The sequence below is a fragment of the Ambystoma mexicanum genome, chromosome 3q (assembly GCF_040938575.1).
Source record: "Ambystoma mexicanum isolate Mex_15411 chromosome 3q, UKY_AmexF1_1, whole genome shotgun sequence".
Taxonomy (NCBI): Eukaryota; Metazoa; Chordata; class Amphibia; order Caudata; family Ambystomatidae; genus Ambystoma; species Ambystoma mexicanum.
The window spans coordinates 854867726-854889260 of record NC_090926.1 but is presented as its reverse complement, the minus strand read 5'-3'; the positions used below and the strand labels follow the sequence as shown (position 1 = coordinate 854889260).

At 47.2% G+C, this 21535-nt stretch overlaps 1 protein-coding gene across 3 annotated transcripts in view; it reads left to right on the top strand.

The window, feature by feature from the left end:
- TRIM25 (tripartite motif containing 25) overlaps positions 1-21535 on the top strand; it is an 828971-nt gene that overhangs the window by 61281 nt on the left and 746155 nt on the right. For all 3 annotated transcript variants that reach the window (XM_069654946.1, XM_069654947.1, XM_069654945.1), the window contains exon 2: positions 16022-16117. In XM_069654946.1, coding sequence (XP_069511047.1) covers positions 16022-16117 — 96 coding nt within the window. The remainder of the gene's footprint in view (positions 1-16021; positions 16118-21535) is intronic.

The following is a 21535-nucleotide window of genomic DNA, read 5'->3' as shown; positions in this document are numbered from 1 at the left end:
AGCAAGGGGTCCACATCTGGATTGCCCAAGTAACTTAGGGTGAGACCCAAAGTTACTTAAATATGCAAAAAACAAGGGGGGGTGGGTCCTAGGAGTCCCTCTGCCGGACATTAGTCCCGGTTACGAGAGACTTACCCAGAGTCTTTAGCTCACTATCTTTCACAGAGGACAAATACTGATATGTTTTGGATATTTCTCCTCTGTGAAAGATAGTGAGCTAAAGACTCTGGGTAAGGCTTCGTAACTGGGACTAATGTCTGGCAGAGGGACTCCCAGGACCCCTTTTCTTATTTGCATCTCTCCCAAGAGTAGCCTGGACCAGGTGGCATGTGGGAGGCAAATACAGGACCACAAGGGCGGGAGAACGTTTATTTAATTTGCTGCTGTTGCATGATGTAGAGTTTAATGGGAAAAATAATTTAGACACGTGATTTGACTGTCATGATGCCTACCCCCGGGCATCCGGATCAAGCCCATCAGCCCCGGGAGCAGGCATCCAGATATTCAGTAAAACCCCAGCAGCCCCGGCTGGGGACTGTCTCGGTTCACTACTGGCGCCTTAGGCGCCAGGCTCATAATAGAAATCAGTACTGGCGCCATAGGCGCCAGGCTCATAGTCTTTACTTACCTCATGCAGACCATGCTGCAACGTGAGGCCTGGATGGGACTATTTTACTACAGGGACTATTTTTTACTTGGGTGTGGTTCTAGGGACTTCTTACCTGGAACTACTTTGGAGGCTATTTAAACCACGCCCGAACAGCAGCACATGCTTCGCGTTATTCTGCATCCAGCAGCGTAACGCTCACCGTGCCTGCAGTCAGCATCCAGTCTTCAGCCACGCCCGTCTCGAATCCAGAGCTCCTAGCAATAGAAGAAAGAAGAAGGAAAGGTTAGAAAACAGATTATTTCAATCCTTACCTGAATTCCGGATCCATCACGTCTTCGAACTTGAAAAGGACATTATGTTACACGCGTCGCGTCGCCAGCTGCAGCGCCGCGCCATACTCACCAGTCCTCACAGCATTTTTCGATCCGGCACAGCCTCCATCATTTTCTCCGCCGAATTCAACCATCTAGGGGACAAAAGAAACATAAGGTGAGCCGAGAGAGCCAACAAATACAACCTCTCCACCATAGACTTACCTGATCAACAACCAGAGGCATTATTCTGTAACAGACCTCAACTTCTTACACCGCACGTGTAAGGAGAAAGAAACCAGCAATTTAAACACAAGCATTTTTTGCCAGTGTTGGGTAATACAGACTGTTACCTGAACACCATCAGCTGCCACAAGACAATCTTCCCTTGGACCCAGCTGCAACACAAGAAAGGAATGTACAAGAGTGATCATCGGACATATTGAACTCTTGGAACTTTATACTTTACTTACGGGTTCTCGCCTGGAACCTCGGAGTCAATATTCATCCGGAACTCTTCCAACGCCTTCAAACCAGTGAAGTAACTGGTATCTACGCGCCCCTGCATTCCACGCAGGATGGAGAGCTCATCATTTACAAACATAAGGAGAATACTTCTACCGGTCAAGCAGACGAGGTTAGGCGGGTCAGTCCAGTCTGCCATCTCTGCACTACGCTTCACGTTGGAGGAGGTCGCAGCTGTCCGGGTCCGATCGACGCCCCTGTGGGAGCCAGGTGAGCGTAACAGAACGCAAAGCCTATCTACAAATCCCCACCCGGGCGTTATGGAAACCTCTGAAAAAGACCAACTAGCCCAATTATTAGGGGAACTTAGGGCAGAAGTGCACTCTGCGCGCCAAGAGACTAATGCCCTTAGGAGAGAACTGATTGTGTCAAAGGAACGCACAGATGATCTTGCTAGACAACTGCTGCAAAATCAAGCTCGGCAAACACCCCTACCTGGACTCGGGGGAAACCCAGCTCCTGTTTCATCGAGCAATCCTGTGCAAGTAATCCTACCAGGCGCTATTCCTTTAGCTCCACCTGAACGCTTTGCTGGGGACCCAAAAAGGTTTGCAGTGTTTATGAATCAATGCCGCTTGCACTTTTTATGCAGACCTGGAGCTTTTCCAAATGACCAAGCCAAAGTAGCCTTTATACTATCATATCTTAGTGGCAGCGCAGCTGACTGGTCAATTCCACTAGTCAACCAGGATGACCCTCTTCTTCGGGATTTTCAGGGTTTTCAAAGAAGCATGGAAAGACTGTTCGCCAGACATTCACAGGGACAGGCCCTGGATAACAAACTTTTGTCCCTACGACAGGGTAATTATGGTCTGCTAACCTACATCGCAACCTTTAATAGGTTGGTGGTGGAAACTGGATGGCGTGAGGGGAAACAAATTACATTATTTCACCGTGGGCTTCGGGGAGAACTCAAAGATGTTTTGGCTCAAGTTGTGAACCCACCTCAGGATTGCGCAGAATATATAGACTTAGTGGTCCAGTTAGACCACCAACTTCAGAATAGAAAGGCTGATCGAGCTAAGTTCGAGAGTCGGGTATGGGTTAAACCCAATGTTACCCCCAAAGGAACAGATGCATCAGAACCTATGCAGATCGGGGGGGTTAAAGCACCCTTAACTCAAAAGAGAAAAGAGACGGTAGATACAATTGTGTCTGTACTGTGGAACCGCAGGACATTTTCTACGGGATTGCCCTATAAAACCACCCAAGAAAGTAGTAGGAGTTGCTGACAAAAGTCAAATAGAGCCTGATTCGGGAAACGACCACGCCCGACAAGCGTAGAGGTCTGCTTGCCGAGCTTAAAGAAGGACACTCAGACCTCCCATCTAATTATTCCAATGGTCCTAATTGATCCAAGGCAGCCATCACGTATGCACGAAGTAAGGGCATATATTGATAGCAGGGCCGTAGGAAACTACAAGGACCACGAATTGGCCTCAAGAATGAATCTACCCCTTTGCAAAAAGACCGCTTTGGATGTCATCACCACAGTCGATGGAACTGAAATTGCCTCTGGGCCTGTAACTCATTCCACTACTGAGCTGACACTGTTGGGTCAAGATGGACATCGAGAAACTATTGTGTTTGATTTAATCAAGGCCCCGCAATTCCAAATAATTCTGGGAATGCCATGGTTGGAAACACATAATCCTTGTATTGATTGGCCAGAGAAGAGAGTGACCTTCCCAGATTGTGCACGCACCTGTTACCCGGAAAAAACCTTGAACAAAAGCCTGGCCACCGTTACTAATCCAGTTGTGCAGTTACCTCAGGAATATCAAGAATTTCAGGATGTTTTTCAAAAAGAACAGGCAAATACCTTACCACCTCACAGATCATACGATTGTCAAATCGACCTAGTACCTGGTGCACAACCTCCATGCAGTAGAATCTACGCCCTTACGGAACCTGAAAATCTTCACTTACGACAATATCTGGACCAATACCTTGCTAATGGCTTCATTCGTCCATCCAAATCTCCTGTATCCTCAGCTCTATTCTTCGTGCCTAAAAAGGAAGGTGACCTTAGAACGTGCATAGACTACCGCGCATTAAATCAGATCACGGTAAAAAACAAATACCCATTATCTCTGATCCCCGAATTACTAGACCAAGTAAAGGATGCTTGTATCTACACTACGTTAGACCTCCGAGGGGCATATCATCTGGTACGTGTAAAGAAAGGCGATGAATGGAAGACTGCCTTTCGCACCAAGTACGGGTTAGTCGAATACCAGGTGATGCCCATACCAGCGGCCTTCCAGTATTTTATGAACGATGTCCTTCGTGAACTCATTGATGTCTGTGTTGTCGTATACATAGATGATATTCTAGTGTACTCCTCCTCAGAATCAGACCATGTGAAGCACGTTCGTGCAGTCCTTGAGAAACTACGCCAGCACAAGTTATACGCAAAATTGGAGAAATGTGTTTTTCATTCTACAGAAGTTGAATTCCTGGGATTTATCCTGACTCCAAAAGTAGTTCGAATGGACTCTCGAAAGGTGGACACAATCCTCAAGTGGCCATCACCCAGTTAAGTTAAAGGGGTACAAAGCATGCTTGGATTTGCTAATTTCTATCGCAGATTTATTCCTGAATTCTCACATATTGTACACCCCATTACAGCACTTTTGCGAAAAAACAAACGTTTTTTGTAGACTGAAGAGGCTGAAAGAGCCTTCCAAGAGCTAAAATCGAAATTCACGTCTGCACCTGTCTTAAAGCATCCACGCCCTGAGCTTCCATACATAGTTGAAACCGATGCATCCAGTTTAGTCATGGGAGCTGTCCTGTCCCAGAAGGATCCCAAAACCGGTCAACTTCATCCAGTAGCATTCTGGTCAAGAAAGTTCTCAGCACCCAAATTAAACTATGCGGTTACTGATAAGGAGTTATTAGCCATCAAGTCCGCCTTCAAAGCTTGGCGGCATTATCTTCTCGGTGCCAGGCATACCATCACTGTAATCACCGATCACAGGAATCTGCAGTATTTGAAAACAGCCAAGCCCCAATCATCGCGTCAACTTCGGTGGGCATTATTCTTTGCCGAATTCGATTTCGTGATCACTTATCGACCAGGTTGTAAAAACGGCAAGGCAGATGCTCTATCACGAATAGGGATGGGAGAAGTATATTCAAACCTGTAACCGGTGCCTATAATTTCAGAACAAAACAATCTTGGCATAACTACTCTGCAGACTCTAGAAGACATCCATTTAAAAATCCAACAACTTTTCGATCCAGCAGCCCCGCAGGACTGGGTAAAGAAAGGCCAAGATTATTCAGTCATCAATGACCTGCCTTAATATCAAGGACGTCTATTTCTACCACACAAGGAACTACAAGAACTAGTCATCTCCAATTATCATGACGCCCTTATGGAAGGACACCCAGGTATCGCAAAAACTGAAGCTAAAATGAAAAGACAATTCTGGTGGCCCACCTGGCGAAAGGACGTAAAGTAATTTCTGATGTCTTGTGGTATCTGCGCCCAAAACAAAAGTCAGAAGAAAAAACCAGCTGGCCTTTTACAACCTTTGGATATTCCACCTACACCATGCCACACCTTGTCTTTAGACTTCATTACAGCTATACCTCCGTGTAATGGATTTAACACCATTCTAGTTATTGTGAATCTTTTTTCCAAAATGGCCCACTTTATTCCTTTAAAAGGATTACCTTCCGCTTTGATTTTGGCCAAGGAATTTCTCGAAAACATTGTTCGAATCCATGGATTTCCTTCCGTATTGGTCTCTGACCGAGGTAGTCAATTCATTTCGCAATTTTGGAAGAAATGCTGTCAATTGGCGCAAATCGACGTAAGGCTATCAACCAGTCACCACCCTGGTAAGACGGAGAGGACCAACCAGACTCTTGAACAATACCTACGTTGTATGCTACACCAAACCGAAAGCAATTGGAAAGATATTTTATGGATTTCCGAATACGCATACAATAACTCCGTACATTCAGGAACCGGACATAGCCCCTTTTATACTATATATGGACATCATGCTCGAACCTCAGAACTCGATTCACCTCAACACTTAGAAATGCCTGCAGTGACTCATCTGCACTCTACTATTACACAAGCCTATAAGGAATCAATAGAACACTTCAAACAAGCAAAGGAGAAATACAAGAAAAATTCTGATCGACATAGAAGTGAAACTCCACAATACCAGATTGGAGATCAAGTTTGGCTGGCTACAAAAACACATACTTCTAAATGGAACTCAAACTTTCAATCCTAGATATTTGGGACCCTACACCATTAAGGCCATTATCAACCCGGTGGCCGTCAAATTGGAATTACCCTCTAATATGCGGATTCATCCTGTCTTTCATGTTTCACTTCTAAAAACAGTTCAACCTGGGACAAGATTAACCAAACCACCTGACCCCATCCTAATAGATGGAGAACCTCAATTCGAGGTAAAGAATATCCTGGACTCTAAGATGGTTAAATCAAGACTTTTTTATTTAATCGACTGGAAGGGTTACGGACCACAAGAAAGGTCATGGGAGCCTAGTGACCACGTTCATGCACCTCGGTTGGTGAAGAAATACCATGGGAACTTCACAGACAAACCAGGACCAAGGGGAAGAGCAACTTTAGGAGGGGCCTTGGGGGGGGGAGTGCTGTCATGATGCCTACCATCCGGATCAAGCCCATCAGCCCCGGGAGCAGGCATCCAGATATTCAGTAAAACCCCAGCAGCCCCGGCTGGGGGCTGTCTGGGTTCAGTCCTGGCGCCTTAGGTCCTCTTCAGCATTGTTACATATGAGACACAACAGCAGCCTACTGCCAACACCAAAAACATTGTTTTACAATAAGGAGTATAACTGCGTAAATGCCTTGCCTCTCTCCAAGAGTGAAAAACAAGGGGGGTCCTGGGAGCCCCTCTGCCGGACATTAGTCCCGGTTACGGAGACTTACCCAGATTCTTTAGCTCACTATCTTTCACAGAGGAGAACTATCTAAAACATACCAGTCTTTGTCCTGCCCTATGGCAGTCCAGCACCAAAATGCTAGGTAATTCTCCTCTGAACAAGATTACCAACAGCAACCCCAGACACGTTATTCGGTCTGGTTGGACCTCATCAGTAGGGTGGAGCTGTGCCTCTCTAAGAATAGTGAGCAAGCAGTCCACGTCTGGATTCCCCTAGTAATTTAGGGTGAGACCCAACGTTACTTAAATATGCAAAAAACAAGGGGGGTCCTGGGAGCCCCTCTGCCAGACATTAGTCCCAGTTAGGAGAGACTTACCAAGAGTCTTTAGTTCACTATCTTTCACAGAGGAGAACTATCTAAAACATATCAGTCTTTGTCCTGCCCTAGGGCAGTCCAGCACCGAAATGCTAAGCAATTCTCCTCTGAACAAGAGTACCAACAGCAACCCCAGACACGTGTTTTGGTCTGGTTGGACCTCATCAGTAGGGTGGAGCTGTGCCTCTCTAAGAATAGTGAGCAAGGTGTCCACGTCTCGATTGCCCAAGTAACTTAGGGTGAGACCCAAAGTTACTTAAATATGCAAAAAACAAGGGGGCGGGGGTCCTAGGAGTCCCTCTGCCGGACATTAGTCCCGGTTACGAGAGACTTACCCAGAGTCTTTAGCTCACTATCTTTCACAGAGGACAAATACTGATATGTTTTGGATATTTCTCCTCTGTGAAAGATAGTGAGCTAAAGACTCTGGGTAAGGCTTTGTAACTGGGACTAATGTCTGGCAGAGGGACTCCCAGGACCCCTTTTGTTATTTGCATCTCTCCAAGAGTAGCCTGGACCAGGTGGCATGTGGGAGGCAAATACAGGACCACAAGGGCGGGAGAACGTTTATTTAATTTGCTGCTGTTGCATGATCTAGAGTTTAATGGGAAAAATAATTTAGACACGTGATTTGACTGTCATGATGCCTACCCCCGGGCATCCGGATCAAGCCCATCAGCCCTGGGAGCAGGCATCCAGATATTCAGTAAAACCCCAGCAGCCCCGGCTGGGGGCTGTCTCGGTTCAGTCCTGGCGCCTTAGGCGCCAGGCTCATAATAGAAATCAGTCCTGGCGCCATAGGCGCCAGGCTCATAGTCTTTACTTACCTCATGCAGACCATGCTGCAAATGAATCCAAGCTAACGTGAGGCCTGGATGGGACTATTTTACTACAGGGACTATTTTTTACTCAGGTGTGGTTCTAGGGACTTCTTACCTGGAACTACTTTGGAGGCTATCTAAACCACGCCCGAACAGCAGCACATGCTTCGCGTTATTCTGCATCCAGCAGCGTAACGCTCACCGTGCCTGCAGTCAGCATCCAGTCTTCAGCCACGCCCGTCTCGAATCCAGAGCTCCTAGCAATAGAAGAAAGAAGAAGGAAAGGTTAGAAAACAGATTATTTCAATCCTTACCTGAATTCCGGATCCATCACGTCTTCGAACTTGAAAAGGACATTATTCTACACGCGTCGCGTCGCCCGCTGCAGCGCCGCGCCATACTCACCAGTCCTCACAGCATTTTTCGATACGGTGCAGCCTCCATCATTTTCTCCGCCGAATTCCACCATCTAGGGGACAAAAGAAACATAAGTTGAGCCGAGAGAGCCAACAAATACAACCTCTCCACCATAGACTTACCTGATTAACAACCAGAGGCATTATTCTGTAACAGACAGCACCTTCTTACGCCGCACCTGTAAGGAGAGAGAAACCAGCAATTTAAACACAAGCATCTTTTGCCGTACAGTGTTGGGTAATACAGACTCTTACCTGAATACCATCAGCTGCCACAAGACAATCTTCCCTTGGACCCAGCTGCAACACAAGAAAGGAATGTACAAGAGTGAACATCGGAAATATTGAACTCTTTGAACTTTATACTTACGGGTTCTCGCCTGGAACCTCGGAGTCAATATTCATCCGGAACTCTTCCAACGCCTTCAAACCAGTGAAGTAACTGGTATCTACGCGCCCCTGCATTCCACGCAGGATGGAGAGCTCATCATTTACAAATATAAGGAGAATACTTCTACGGGTCAAGCAGACGAGGTTAGGTGGTCCAGTCCAGTCTGTCATCTCTGCACTACGCTTCACGTTGGAGGAGTTCGCAGCTGTCCGGGTCCGATCGATGCCCCTGTTGGAGCCAGGTGAGCGTAACATTGACCTAAATGTTCTTAATGCTCGAACTGAAACATGCTAATTTAATTAAAAGTTTATATTTCAATGTGCTGGCTGTTCCACAAACTGCAGTTTGATTTATGCAAGACTGGTGTGATCAAACTACATGGGACCTACACATTGAGGGGAGGGGAGAATCCCCTCCCCTCAATGCCTGGACTACAAATTGACCAGGACATTCACCAACCCATGCAAAACCTCATCAACATCCATCCCATTGTTTTTAAGAAGCCCCTATTTCACGTTTTAGAATGCAGAGGGCCAGTGCCACACTCAGCATTAGGTTGGGTTGGCAACCCTTCTCTGATAACAGTAATAAGACCGTCAACATAGAAGGGAGGAAGTTCGGACTACATCTCCCATAGTATCCTTTTTACAAAATCTGAAAACTTTAAATGGTGCCAGGATTTTCCAAGTCATAGCAAAAGAACCAAAAAAGGGTCAAAGGGAACCAAAAATACCAACAGAAACCTAGTTCCTAAGGCGGCTGGTCTGTAAAGTGGCCACAAATAACTTTCCATTATATCACATTACCCTCTGCAGTAAAATAGTCTTCCTGCTTAAACACTCCCAAAAAAAGAGAGTAGATCTCAGAGATACTCACAAGCAGGTCAGGAAACAGCTATACGATTCTTTCCTAATAGAAAAATAACCAGCATCTCCAGAAAATCTCCCTTACTGGGAGTTAAGGAGTGAGAGGGTCTGTTCACAAGGAAAGGAGTTGAACAGCGTGGCTAATTACCAAGCAGTGGGAGGGTGGTGGGGGGGGGATTTTTGTATTGCTTATATCACAAACCTAGCTTAAGAGCAGCAGCGCGCTTTACAATAGGAGGCTTGGCATTTTACAGAGTAGGGCTATGCAGTTGGTGTAGGGAGTATGGGATTTTTCTTTGTCCTTCAGGTATTGGTGAAAGAGCCACATTCTTAGTGTTTTGCAGCACTGGAGGTAGGTGGGGCATTTTGAGCGTGTGCCAGGATTTAGTTTCAGATGGTCTTGTCCATCTTGGCCTCCTTCAACTCCTCTAAGGCCATCATTAATGTCTACGCTAATGGGACCGTCTTGGTCCAAGGCCCTCAGGCCAACCTTCACCTCTTTGATAGACGCTTCCCGTGTCTCATCAACTTCCTTTCCTCTCCTGCTGTCCCCCCTCCTCTGTCCTCGACTACCTTGCCTCTACCCTCGCTCCCTGCCCCCTCTCTTGCTCCTTCTTCACCTCCGCATGGCGTACCTCTGATCTGTACCCCTCCCCGGAAGTCCTTCAAAGATGGCAACCTTCTCCACATTGCCACTCTTAACTCTCGCTCTGCTGTCAAACACTCCTCTGATATCTGCCGCCTTCTTGAGGAACTGGACCTTGACGTATTCGGTCTCACTGAGACATGGTTCACGGCCAGCTCTGTCACCAGCTTTGACACACTCCTACCTGACGGTTACAAGATCCTCTCCGTGCCCAGGCCCAACCGTGCTGGGGGGGTGTGGCCCTCATCTTCCCTGAGTGGATTCCTGCCACGGTTACTCCCACGCAGACCTACTCCTCCTTTGAATGTCTTGTCTGCTTACTCTCTCTCTCTCTCCTAGCCATTCCCTTACCGTGGCTACTATCTATCGGCCACCTGGTCAAATTTCCTCCTTCCTCCTTCCTCTCCGAGTGGGCGGACCTCTCTTCCTCACTCCTGTCCTCAACCACTCAACTCCTCTTTCTTGGAGACTTCAACATCCACCTGGATGCCTCCTGTCCCCCCTCTGGACTCTTTCGCGACCTCTGCGACTCTCTCTCACTCTCTATTCTCCCGTCTGGGCCGACTCATTCTGCAGGGCACACTCTTGATGCCCTGATCTCTTCTGACCTTCCCCTCTCTGTCCCTCTCTCCATTCCTCTCTCCTGGAGTGATCACTTTCTCCTCTCCTCCCACCTCACCCTCCGTACCCCTCAGGCAAAGCCACCCTCATCACTGCCACCTTCCTTGGCTGTCATCCGACCCATGAAGCGCGTGTCAGTCGAGGCTTTTGCTGCCACCTTCTCGCCCCCTCCTCCCCCTTCAGCTGACTCCCACCCTGATACAGCCCTCTCCACTCTGCTATATCTGATACTCTTGATATCCTTGCCCCTGTCATGAGAATCCGCCTGAAGCCCAAAGCCAAATGTAACTCCTGGTATGACTCGGATCTCGTCACCCTTAAACGCAATTGCAGGGTGGCAGAGAGGAAATGGCGTGCTTCATGTTCATTCCCTGACAAACTGGCCTGCGGCCTGCTCCAAAGGCAATACCGGCTCTCCGTTCTCACCAAAAAGAGAGCCCTTATCCAAGCCCGCATCTCTGCGGCATCTAACAATTTGGCCGAACTCTTTAAAATCTGCAAGGAGCTGGCCAACCCTGCTGCAGTCTCTACCTCTCCTGTCCCCTCCCAGGCCCTCTGCACGGCACTGGCCTCTCACTTCATTTCTAAACCTCAGGACATCCTGTCCTCACTCTCCTCCTATCACCTCCCCTCCTCTATTTCCTGCCCCTCCTCTGGCCCTTATGCAGCCACCCCTCCTCTCTCCTTCTCTGCCTTTCCCCTTTTCTCTGCTGACAAGGTTTCGAGACAAGTCCGATCTATGAAAGTCTCGTCAAAACAGGTCCACCCCTGTTCCTCCAAAACTATCAAGGACCACATCGACTCCTTGGCTCCTGCCCTTGCTGACTTCTGCAATCACTCCTTCGCCTCCGGAGTTTTCCCATCCCCTCTCAAGCACTCCCTTGTGCACCCCCTTCTTAAGAAACCCTCTTCCGACCCTTCCTGCCCAGCTAACTATTGCCCAATCTCTATCACTCCCTTCCTGGGCAAGCTCCTGGAGAAACTGGCCATCTCCCAGCTTAATCGCCATGCTGAATCTGTTGGTAGTCTCCATGACCATCAGTCTGGCTTCAGAGCTGCCAGAAGCACGGAAACTGCCCTCCTGAACAACTGTGAGGACCTGCTCTTGAACCTTGACTCGAACATTCCATGTGTTCTTATTTTGCTTGATCTCTCTTCTGCCTTTGATACTGTCAACCATAGCATCCTGCTCAACCGTCTCCGTGATAACCTGGGTATCACTGGTCAGGCTCTGGCGTGGTTGACCCCTTTCCTCTCCAATCGACCCTCCCAGGTCCAACTGGGGTCTTTCCTCTCTGACATCTTTTTTTCTACCTGTGGTGTCCCCCAGGGATCTAACCTCTCTCCCTGGCTTTCCAACCAGTATCTGGCACTTCTCGCCCACCGCATCGCCGCTCTCTGCCCCAACTTTCAGTGCTATGCGGATGATACCCAGCTCATCTTCAGGCTACCCTCGGCCTCCTCCTCTCCTTCCCTCATCTCTAACTGTCTTTCTGCTATCCAGGAATGGTGTGCCGCCGAAGACCTCTGCCTTAATGCCAGTAAGACTGAGATTCTACTCATTGGCACACCCACTCCCTCCTTCCCTGCAGCTCTCTGGCCGGCCTTTCTTGGCCCTCTTCCCGCTCCTACCTGCAAGGCAAAAAACCTTGGGGGCATCTTCGACTCTACACTCTCCTTCTCTCCTCACATATCCGACGTCTCTAAGAAGTCCCACTACCAGCTACACCTCCTCAGAGGTATCCTTCCTTTCCTCTCCTTCCCCCAGAAGCTCACTGTCTCTAGAGCCCTGGTTCTCTCGAAGCTGGACTACTGTAACAGCCTCTATCTAAATCTGCCCGCCTCTACTCTCCGCCCTTTGCAACTCATGCAGAACAGGACTGCAAGACTTGTCCTTGGCCTCAAGCCCAGGGACCGTATCTCTCCAGGACTGAAATCACTACACTGGCTCCCAGTGACTGCGAGGATCAAGTTCAAAACCCTCTGCCTTGTCCACAAGGCCGTCTGGGGCCTTGGGCCAAAATACCTTCAACTCTCTCTTCCTAAATATCTTCCTTCTCGAGCTCTTCGCACATCCGCCTCCAACTCCCTCAGGGTTAGCCGCTTCTCCAAACAACGAGTTGGGGGCAGATCTCTCTCCTCTGCAGGGGCCTCCCTCTGGAACAGCCTTCCTGCCTCCTTGAAACTTGAGGAGAACTATCTCCGGTTCCGGAAGCACCTACCTCAAAACCTTCCTCTTTGCCTCCGCTTTCTCTCCCCCTGTCCCCTGCTAAAATTACTGAAACTGCACTGAATCTGCAACTGGCGACTCACCGTTCTCGGTCCCTGCCCAGCCACTCTCCCCTGCACTGCCTCCTGGGCAACCCCTGCACTGCGGGACTGTATCTGTATCCCTACAGCCCCCCTTCCCTAGCACTTGTCTGCACTTACCTCGCACTTGCCACCAGCTGGCCCTTGTTATTTATAATGTTTTTTGCTTATAACCCTGTACTGCACTTTCCCCTCTCCCTTTCCCCTTGCACTTTTCCCTTCCCCTCTACCCTTGCACTTGCGCGATCTGAATGACACCTGGTCTAGTAGGATCGTTGTCTGTCTCCCCCCTGCTCTCCCCCCCTGCCTCGTCGCGCCTTGAAACGCTTGTGTATAGGCGCGTTACAAATGCCACATCATATCATATCATGGCAGGGGAAGTACTGCTTGTGATTCTTGTCTTTATGGACAAGCTTACATTTCAATCTTTTGATGCTTTTTGCTACATGAGCAGCGTGAGCATCCAGAGATGTGGAGTTTAGCCTCCAAGTAGGATGTTGTTCATTTCAGGATTGCTTTGTAGATGATACATGGAGTTTTGAAAATGATCCTGGCGAGAAAGGATTGTCAGTGCAGCTCACACAGTGTAGGAGAGATACAGCTGCATTTTAAATGGGCCAGCCGACTAGAGAGTTTATGACCTCATTCACCCTATTACTCAAAATAGTAATAGAGGCAGTCTCTTGAGTCAGTTCAGGATGATGGGACCCTGGAGTTCAGTCATGTTAGAAAGACCTGTGTTGGAGGAAGTAGGAGAGCAAAGGAAAGTTGCTGATGGAGAGTTTATTGCTGTATAAGGAAAAGAGCTACAGAGGGCAGGGAGGTGGAAGGGTTGCTATTGGAGGAAGGAGAGAGACAAGAGAGCATGAGAGAGCAAGATCAAGGAGTAGGAGTTGAGCAGAATTGTGAAGGAGAGGTTAGATTGTCAGAAGAGACAGAGGAGCAGGAATTAGAGTTCACATCACAGGATGTTAGACGACGAGAGATTCAGCAAGAATAGTGAGGAGAACACGGGAGGCCGATGGGAATGGAGGACCTAGAAGGGTTAAAGAGGAGCAATAGAGGGAATGGGGCAGAGAGGTCCTCAGCAGAAAACACACATTGGCCAAGTCGGAAGGGATTAAGATTACAGTATTTGTGTAAAAAGGGGTGTGGGAAGTTGGGAAAAATAGGATGCGGTAGATGAACAAAAGAGGGGGAATACCGCGTCTCCCATCAGCTATCTCACCCACACTCCCCGAAGATCCCTCACCCAGGTGATCCCCCCATACTGGTCGACCGCCATGGTCTGGATCCAAAGGCGATGGTCGTGCCCTGGTGTTAGGTAAGAATTGATGTAGTAACACTGTGTGAGACTACTCAACACTTATCTGCATGGTATTAGGTAAACCACCTTTTGGTATAGGTCTGTACTACATAGGTTGGAAGTGTCACTGAGCAGCCAGGCCTATCTCAAGATGGGTAAATGTGAGCTGTAGAGCTGTAGCAATGAAATTCGCAAATCCAAGTGACACTTACACTCAAGGTTTCAGTTTTAAATAGTTATTTATTTAACATCAATTTTTAAATAAGCGTTCTTTAAAAAGGGCAAGATATGTAAGGCCATCCTGGCCTGTGTTTGTGTACATTTATGTGTATTGCTATAAAACCAATAAAAATGTGAATATAAAAAACAAAAAAACGTCTGTTCTTCACACGAGTCACTAGTCGGCAAAAATGTATGTGCATATAAGGTTATAGGAGCAGGTTGGACATCACAGATATTTGTGCACCCACTTAATGCATCCATTATCCTGGACCCATCACATGCCTCAAACATTAGGTATAGAACGAGCAACAATAATGGGGCTTATGAGGTTTAATATATTAAATGGGAGCTTAATGATTACACTGACGTTAGAAGCCTGTCAAAACATTTTTATTGGAAAGGTACCCAGAGAACATTTGAATCTTTATTGCTGGGGTACCCAGAGAACTTTTGAAACTTTGGCAACAGCATTTTGGAAATAAAATGATTTGGTCTTCCCAGGGCGAAACTAATTCTGGCATCTAAATTTGAAACCTACGGCTCTCAAGATGTTTTGGGCTACAACCATCATCCCTCACCATTAACCATTGGACGGAAACTGTATTCAAAAACATCAGGAGAGCCTAGGGCTGCTGAACCCTTGGTTTAGAATGATATCTTAAAGGTCCTGCGACTAGAATGAAGGGAGGAAGGATCTGGTTAATAACTGGAATCGCAGGCCTCTTAATTATGCAATGATTGGATAAACGCTCTCTGAGTCTTAATGAAGTGCTCCGGGACCAATCTTGATGTCTTGTTTCAACAAGTTTAATTGGAAAGAAATAAGTGGTTGCTTGTGTCACAGCTGAGGTGAATTATCTAAAGACAGGGTAAAAGTTATGTTTTGAAAATGGTCAACTGTGATGGCTTACAATAGTCTTGAAGATAATATTTACATAATTTAACGGGTGCCAACTTTATTTACATTTCTTCACAACGCACAACCAGAGGGAAATGTTTTTGAAAGTGCACCCAGTTTAAGCAGTAATATGTTTGGGTGTGGGGATGCTCTGTGAAGAATGGACATGCATTTGTGATGCTCACTCCATTATTAGATAACTTTAGATAATATGTTATGTATTTTCCCAAAAGGTATGGAAATACAGAAAATATATCTGAAATCTATATGTAACTTTGGGGGTATAAGTACAAGGACTACTGAAGCGGAAATAATTAGGAAATTGGAGGAAGCATAGTTAGGTTTGTCTTTTTCACTTACACCTGGTGGTCATGCTTTTAAATTTGAGCAAGTATCTATTTGACAGTATTGAATAGCATAGTCATTATTTTATGTGTTAAACGTTTGGATAGTGTGCCATGACCAGTTAGTAAAAAAAAATGCTAACAGCAGTGAAAACATTTTTTGACTATGTTTTTAGCGTTTCTATTGACACACTGTCAATTGATTTGAACTTGTTTTTATTTTATTGTAAGAGTTAAAGAACAACGTGCAATACATCAAACTTAGAACAAACTATATGTTCAGTAAGAAACTATTCATGATTACTGCATTCATGCCTAAAAATGCACAAATAAATAAACAGCAAACACCAAAATGATTGGCTTTGCCAATAGTTGTTTTGATATCCTGTGGTGATATTTGAAAACTATATATTTCAATTATTTTCATATTCTCATGGAATTATATGTTATTGGTTGCAGGAAAATATGAGGAGCCGCCGCGCAACACTACATGATAAAATTGAAAATGTTTCTAGTGCTTTCGATAAGTTGTCATCTCAGGAACTGAAAGTGCTGGTAAGTTCATTGTACTTTATTATTATTATTATTATTATTATTATTATTATTATTATTATTGTATTTATTGAGTGTATACCTAGCTACGAGAAACAATGGAGTGCATTACAGAGGTATACAACAATACAGATACACAACAGTGCGCTTTACAGAGGTATACAACAGTACAGATACGGAGCAAGGGGTAGGATATAGAGGGACACAGAGTAGGGGTCGGGTAACATGAGGCGGCAACGTGATTGCCTAGGTGTTAAGGAGGAGAGACTCCTTGATGAGGTGGGTTTTGAGTTATTTTCCGAATTTCAGTAGCATGGGGCGATTCTGATCCTGACAGGGAGGAGGTTCTATAGTCTTGGGGCATAGGCAGAGACGGCTTGTTTTCTGGTCCTTTCTTTTTTCCAGAAGCAGATTTCAAGTGTTTATGTGTCCTGGCTTCTAGTGGGGCGCTGTCCGCCAGGGATGCTGAGTTTCTCTGTGAGGTAGCTGATTGACATGAGGATGACTACCCCCATCCAGGTGGGATAGGACCAGTGCATCTAAAGGTGTCCGGAGGGAGGAAGAGCTTGACTTTCCGCAGGAGGGAGATCTAATACCAAGCTGTTGTGCGTTTTCTTAGCTATGTGTGTCTAGAAGGAGAAGTGTTTGTTAATGTGGAACCCAAGACTATCTGAGAAAAACCTTTATACTTTGTCTTCTCTAAGGAGAAGTTTACTCTTGAGGATGAGACTGATCTTCCTCCCCAAGGTAATGCCAAAATTCCACCTCTCACTGGGAGACGAGGCTGGGAGGATAGCTCAGAGGTAGCGAGCTTGCCTTGCAAGCAAGACGACGTGGGCAACAGAGGTTCGATCCACAGGTCCACGCTTAGAAACCTCTGGGTATTAAGCGCGTTATAAATAACCAATTACAATTACAATATTCATCTTCCTCTTTTCTACCTGCCACCTCATCTATCTAAGTTGAAGAGGAGTTTTCACCGTCTTGTCCCGAAAAGGTCTCTCAGCTGATATATATCTCTTGTACGAGGGACATCAGGAAGGGTGACTATTTCTTTATTGGTTACGTTTGATCCCATGCAGGCAGGGCATGCAGCCAAGCAGACGCAGTCCAGGTGGATCGTTCTCTGCATTTCAGCATGCTATGATCTGACTAGCAAGAAGTACCTGATGATGAGAGCTCATAACACCAGTGACTTGGAGGCAACTTTTGCCTTGCAGAGGGGGACCCGATCAGTGCACACATTCGCCAAGCACTACTGCCTGGATTCTTCACTGGGTCAGGACGAGCTTTGATCGCAGGATGGTCCAAGGCCTCTTACTGTAGGTGGTGGTTTCTCGCTCCTACCTCCAACAGGTTCTGTACTGCTTTGGGAGTTTATGAAAGATGAGGAATTTGTCGGAGGTGGACATGTGTTAGAAGAACAAATTACTTACCTCTTGGTGATGTTCCTTCCTCCCAAAGATTCATCATCGCCCTCCCAGATGTCCCCCCATGATGGATATCTTGTAACCTGGATGTTGTTCTGCAGTCAATAAGCTGCTGAGCGCCACAGAAAATGCAGAACTGAGGTCAAGGGTTTCTGATGGCACCATAAGTACTGACACTGTTGTCACTTCTGGTGCCATTGGTGGCCTTTGAACAGATTGGAGCTTATATAAAGCCGCGCTACAACCCCGGTGGCTGAAAACGTTTCTAAAGACAGCTGGCACTGGAGGAGATAGATCCAAGTTGAGCAATATGTTCAAGGAAAGACTCATCCATCAAAAAGAACTTTACATAGAGGTAGGTAATTGTTCTTTTTGTAAACTTAATAGGCTCCTGATTTAGGTGATGCTGATCCCGCTAATAAACATAATACGTCATATTGTTTTATGAAAGAGTGATAGGCAGGGGTATCAATCAAACAATGGATTGTTCTGAATGATTTCCCACTTTGTGATAAAGTATGTGATCATAGTGCTTTTCTCCAGCAAACACTCTTTGAAAATAGGACCCATTCTTGCAATTTTAAAAAATGTTCTCAACTGCATTGGCCAATAAGGCCATATCAATTTTCCTCACAGAAGAAGAAAGACGGCAAATGGGATTAGCAAGAAAGGCCGTTAGACAGGATTAGAAATAGGGGCAATTAAGCACATGCTCAATGTGGACCCGCAGGCAAGAGATAATCAATAATAACAGTTAGATATGATATGATAAGTAATTTAGAATGCGCCTGTACACAAGTGTTTCTAGGCGCAACAAGACAAAGAAGGGAAGACAGAAGGAGGACGAAACACAATTTTACTAGGCCTTGTGTCAATCAGATTGCGCAAGTGCAGGGGGGAGTGTGAGAAACCAAAGGGTGTCTCACCCACTAGTCCTCACAGACTTGTCATTCAGGTGGCCAGGACACGGCCATCGCTTTTGGATCCAGTTCCTCAGGATGGACCAGTGCAATAGGATCACCTGGGTGAGGCGTCTTCCTGGGGGGGGCGGTGAGGCAGCCGATGGTGAGATGGGGTATTCCCCCCTTTTTTGTTCATCTACCCCATCCTATTTTATAGGATTTTCCGAAGTCCCAACTCCCCCGCCCCCTTTTTTACAAACACTGGCCCGAGGAAGAGGAACCAGACTAACTCAATCACATCATACTGGCAAAGTCAGGCCATTTACACTAAGTGCGTGCACCTGATAACAGTTTGTTCTCCTCACACGAATAAAAGGCAACACCTAAAAACAAACTCTGAGCAAGACGGAACATGAGCACGAGCAGAACTTCCGGGATGAGGGGACACCTACTGGAGCAGAGTAACAGACCAAGGGACAAGAGCAGCGGGCCGAAAACCCTAAGGGTGCCCCACTGGAGGTCGTTGCCTCCACCAGACCACGAATAACATGTGGAGAAGGCCAGATCCCATAAGTGACGGCACAGATTGGGGAGGCGAGGCCAAGCCTGTGATAGTAACCCTGGGCCTCATTACGACCGAGGAGGTAACCATGCCGCTTTTTGCGGCATGGGTAACCCCATTCCGGGTACCGGGCCCGGGTTCCCTGAATGGGGAAATACCGGGCCATTCCGACCTTGGAGGGACCAGTATTTCCCCATTCAAGGAACCCAGACCCGGTATATCCCCATTCCCATTTCAGCCTACATAGGGCTCAATGGGGATGATGCTAACAACGGGCCCGTTAATGACGGGCCCGTTGTTACCATCCTGGTCTGCTCGCGGGACCCGCTAAGGACGCCTGGTTTACCAGGCGTCCTTAGCGGGTCCCGCGAGCAGACCTCGTAATGAGGTGGCCTTGTTAACCCCCTACCGCCAGGGTCGTAATGAGGCCCTTTGACTTGTGAATTGGAAATAGCAAAACAAGAAAGATGCGTATCTGAGAGACCAGTGTGTGTTAAAGCGAATGAAGTAGCAATATTATCTCACAAGTGAAGGTTGCACAAGTGTGGATGAGACGTGAAGAAAGATAGACCTGTGAATGAACTTTGAAGTAAAAAGCAGCTGTGAGGTCAGCGATACTAAGTAACAGAGTGGTACAGCGAAAGGAAGTAGCCCATTCGAAAGTCTCTGTGAAAGTTACATTGCTTTGAAGTTATAAAACAGACAGACAGTGAAATCAAATGAAGTGAAAGTAACAGTGAACAAACTTTGTGTCAATGTGGTCCTGTGGTAGTCTGGTAAAAGCGCCACTGCACATTTGAAAGTCTTCGAAAGGGGTTTGGGCCCGATTGAGGGAGACCCGAAGTATAGTAAGCCTGGGGAAGGTAGCCCCCCTTGCAAGTTTGTGTTGAACTGTGCCATGAGAGGTCTGAGCCCGACAGAGGGGGACCTTCGTGAACTGTGTGCTATAAGGTCTGAGCCCGGCAGAAGGGGACCTTTGTGAACTGTGTGCTGTAAGGTCTGAGCCCAGCAGAGGGGGACATTTGGGGACTTTACGTTGGAAATACAATTTTGAAAAGTCAAGAAAAAGACTTTAATGTGGAAGGCCAGGTGGGCCTCAATCCACGGTTTGGAACTGCTTAGAGTGTTGGGAACCGAGCCAGAGTGTGTCATCCTGCCTACAGGGACAGTCTTACTCCCTGAGGTGTAACGTGAGGAGTAGAGCTGGTTCAACTACCTTCATTCACTGATTTTTTTTTCTTTTGCATACAATCTCCTTTTACACTTTTTGTATAAGAGATAAAACAGGCATTAGGTTTTAGCATAGGCCTGGGGGAGTGGCTAGTAGCCATGTGAGGTGTACGTTACAACTTGGGGCTCCTGTGGATCCAACAGAGAGAAGCTCTGTTTACCATCTCCAGCATGCCTGAAACAGCCGAAAATACAGGCAGAATAGCAGGAAGCATGTAGGAAGCGGTTTACCTAGCGAGAAGCCTGTAAACATCACCCGCAGTGAGTTCCACTGTGTAGTAGGAGTGCAGCAGGGAATGAAAACGCAAAGAAGATGGTGGCGGATGACTAAGGAGCATGGAGAGAGAAGAGGACTGAAGACCGCTGCTGTGAGCGAGAAGCTTGGCCACAGGCTAAGGCAGAGATGCGACTGATCGTCAAACCTGACTAGGTCGAGTAACGGGCTGCAACATATGGGGCCTCAGAGTGCAGCTAAAGTGTGAAGAGAGGCGGATGGCGGTACGCCACACAGTGCTGCGAACAAAGGAGCCTGCAGCCCTAAGTACAACGTAGCCAGACCGCGGCAGCAACATCGCGGGGTGCAGGGAGAAGAGGTGGAATTGAAGCACGCCCGAAGCAGTCTGACTGACGGGACCGGGCGGTCTGGCCAGTCGGGCGGGGACAAGAAACGTGACGCTGCCAGAGGACGTGGGGAGCCTGGCTGTGCAGTGAGGGAGAAGGTGAAAATTCCCCCGGATATCGCTTGGGACAACGGCAGAGATGGAGAGGTCTGTGTGGAATCAGGAAGGAGGCCAGGATGCACAAGAGCAGGCAGTAAGGAGTGGGGGAAGGGATGGCCAGCACAAGTGTTAAACAACTATATTGAAACATGGCACCCTTCCCCACCCTTAAAACATTAACGGGCGACTGCGTCTGAGACGGCAGATCTCAATCTTGTTGATGCCGTGGATGGCGTGGGAGGAATAGCACCCCCCCTCCTCCAGGAGACATTGAGACGTGAAGGCACATTTGCAGTCTCCGGGCAGGGGGCGAGGAAAATAATGAATCTTGTGGGCAGGCCGGAGGCCATGATAGACTGGGAGCAAGGTCATACAATGGCCCCCAAGCATACACCTTGCTTAGCAATCACGTGTAACACCTCAGTGGGGTGTGCACAATGAAACAGGTCCAGGAAGGGACAACACCTTCTGGAGTAGGGGCTTACCCAATCAATCTGAAGTTTCAGGCTGAGAACAATGAATGGATCAGAGGCCAGGGAAAGCTGCAGATAGAATGATCTGAATAGGGGTGCCGCACA